This window comes from Gavialis gangeticus, unplaced genomic scaffold, assembly GCF_001723915.1.
Source record: "Gavialis gangeticus isolate Ggan-Ray unplaced genomic scaffold, GavGan_comp1, whole genome shotgun sequence".
NCBI classification, from domain to species: Eukaryota; Metazoa; Chordata; order Crocodylia; family Gavialidae; genus Gavialis; species Gavialis gangeticus.
Window position 1 is genome coordinate 533,976 of NW_017729000.1, and position 2,284 is coordinate 536,259.

At 68.0% G+C, this 2,284-nt stretch overlaps 1 protein-coding gene across 2 annotated transcripts in view; it reads right to left on the reverse strand.

Annotated features, from left to right (window-relative positions):
• NSD1 (nuclear receptor binding SET domain protein 1) overlaps positions 1–2,284 on the reverse strand; it is a 34,225-nt gene that overhangs the window by 8,971 nt on the left and 22,970 nt on the right. For both annotated transcript variants that reach the window (XM_019506042.1, XM_019506041.1), the window contains exon 17: positions 188–304. In XM_019506042.1, the coding sequence (XP_019361587.1) occupies positions 188–304 (117 nt within the window). The remainder of the gene's footprint in view (positions 1–187; positions 305–2,284) is intronic.

Sequence of the window (2,284 nt, forward strand, 5' to 3'; positions counted from 1 at the left end):
GCAGGGGCAGGGCAGCTGGGCCATCCCAGCAGGGATCCCACCACCTGCGGGCCACATGCCTTGACAGTTCCCCCCGTGGCTGTGCTGCAGCCTGTCCTGCCGTGGGCACAGAGCGCGACTGGGCGCTGCCATCTCTGCAGCAGCCCTTCGTGCACGCCTGCCCAGGACCCCGGCGGCTGCCACGCACCTTGTCCAGCGTCAGCATGTAGAAGTTGGTGATGTCATGCTCCTGGGCGTAGCGGATGCGGGCACGACACTCCTCCTCGTCAATCAGCTCCCCCACATACTCGTTGACAAACTCACCCTGCATGGAGAGCAGCAGGCAGTCGCTCAGCAGGGGCTGCCCCATGCCGGCGCCCTGGTTGGGGGGGTAGAGACCCCCGTGGCATCCCCCCACAGTGAGGGCAGGGCAGGATGCTGCTGTTCGCAAGGCTGCTGCTCCAAGCCAGAGCCGCAGTGCAGCGGGGTGCCTGGCTGCAGCCTCAGTGCAGACGAGAGCCCAGTGCCGCCGAGGGGCCGGTTCTCTGCACTTCCGCGGGGACAGCGAAGCCACAGCCTCTCCCAGCCAGAGCAATGCCTCCCTGCCGCTCGGGAAGGAATGGGGCCAGGTCCCGAGTGCTGCCACCCCCTTGCTCGAGGGGGCCAGCGGGGCCAGTACCTTGCGGATGTCCGTCTTGGCCTGCAGGCCCCAGCCGCGGGCCAGCGTGCGGAAGATCTGCACCTCGGGGTACTGCCGCTTGGAGAAGCACTGGTTCTGGCAGCGCTCGCCGGCCGGGCACACCAGCGGGTGGCACTCGTACAGCAGCATGCGGTTGATGCACTCCGAGTCCAGCCCGCAGGGGTTCTCGTCCGTGGGCTTGCAGTTGCAGCGCGGGACCTCGGACAGGTCAGCCGTGAAGATCTGCACCTTGCCCACGGGCCGGTTCACCTGGGGCACAGGTAGGCGCACAGGTCGGAAAGTGGCTGCGCAGCAGCTCCAGGCTTCAATAGCTCCACCGGGCAGGCAGCTCGACAGGGGCAGCGGCCCGACCTGTGCACACACTCGGGGCTTGCAGCCAGCCCCTGCGGAGACCCCGGGCAGGCACCCCCAGCGGTCCCTGGCCGCCCACTCATCGGATCGAAGCACCCAGGGGCCTGCAGCCCCAGCGCTGCACCCTCCCACCCACCCACCCCGCTCTTCCTGGGGGCTGCTCCCCGCCCTCACACCATCAGCTCCCGAGGACTTGGGCTTCCCGTGCCCAATGCGCGGAGGCCCCAGGCCTGGAGAGCCAGCTGCTGGAGCAGGCTCAACCCCTGTCATTTGCACAGCCAGGAAAGCCTGGCCCTGCCACCCCCTGCCAAGGGACCCCACGTTTGGGCTCCTGCACAGACCCCTGCGTCCCCGGGCTGACAGCATTGCCCAGTGACGCGGGAGGGAGGAAGAAGTCCCCGTGGGCCGGGGCCGGGTGCTGGCCAGCTTCCCTTGCAGGGGTCGCCCCTGCCTGGCCCTGCCCCGAACTGGCTGCCAGTGCTGTCCTGGCTAATGGAGCCTGTGGGGCTCGAACCTCCTGGAGCCCCTGACGGAGCAGCTGCGTGAAGGCAGGAGGAAGCAAGCAGGGGCGAAGCTGAGGCAGGGCTCGGATGCATCTGGGGCCTGAGACACCGTGTTCCCCATCCCTGAGGTCGTCCCCCACCAAGCACCAGCTGGCCCAGGAGCTGCTGGGCTCCAGCTCCATGCCTCAGGGTCCCCAGCCAAGAGGGGCCCGCTTAGCCTGAAGCCCCCTCCCGCATTGCCCTCTCCTGTGCTTTGCCTGTGTGGGGGTCACAGCCCCACACAGCAGAGTGCAGAGGCTCCGTAGCAGCCACAAAGCTGATGCACAGGGGCTGTCCGCATGCTCCTTTCTGCTCCCCGAGGCTGCAATACCCCAGCACCTGCAACTTCTGCTCCGGGGCCTCAGAGCCGTACAGCACTGCGCTCTCCCTGGCCAACCCACGTGGCAGGAGCCACCTGCACAGCAGAGCACCCCCATCCCCGGGCTGCCAGCCAGGCCAGCGCACCCTCGGCCAGGAGGTGCACCCCCACCTTGATGTGCTTGTAGGGAGGAGGCTTCTTGTCATTCTTCTTGTCTTCCTGCAGCTGCCTCAGCTCCTTCTGCGCCTTCAGCTCCTCGAACCGCGCGGCTGCCTCCTGCAGAGCTGGGCAGAGCAGCGGCTGCATCACTTGGAGCTCCAGCACCCGCGCAACACCTGCACCCCAGCCCCACAGGGAGCTGCCCAACAGCCCCTTCCCAGGGGTCTTGCTTGC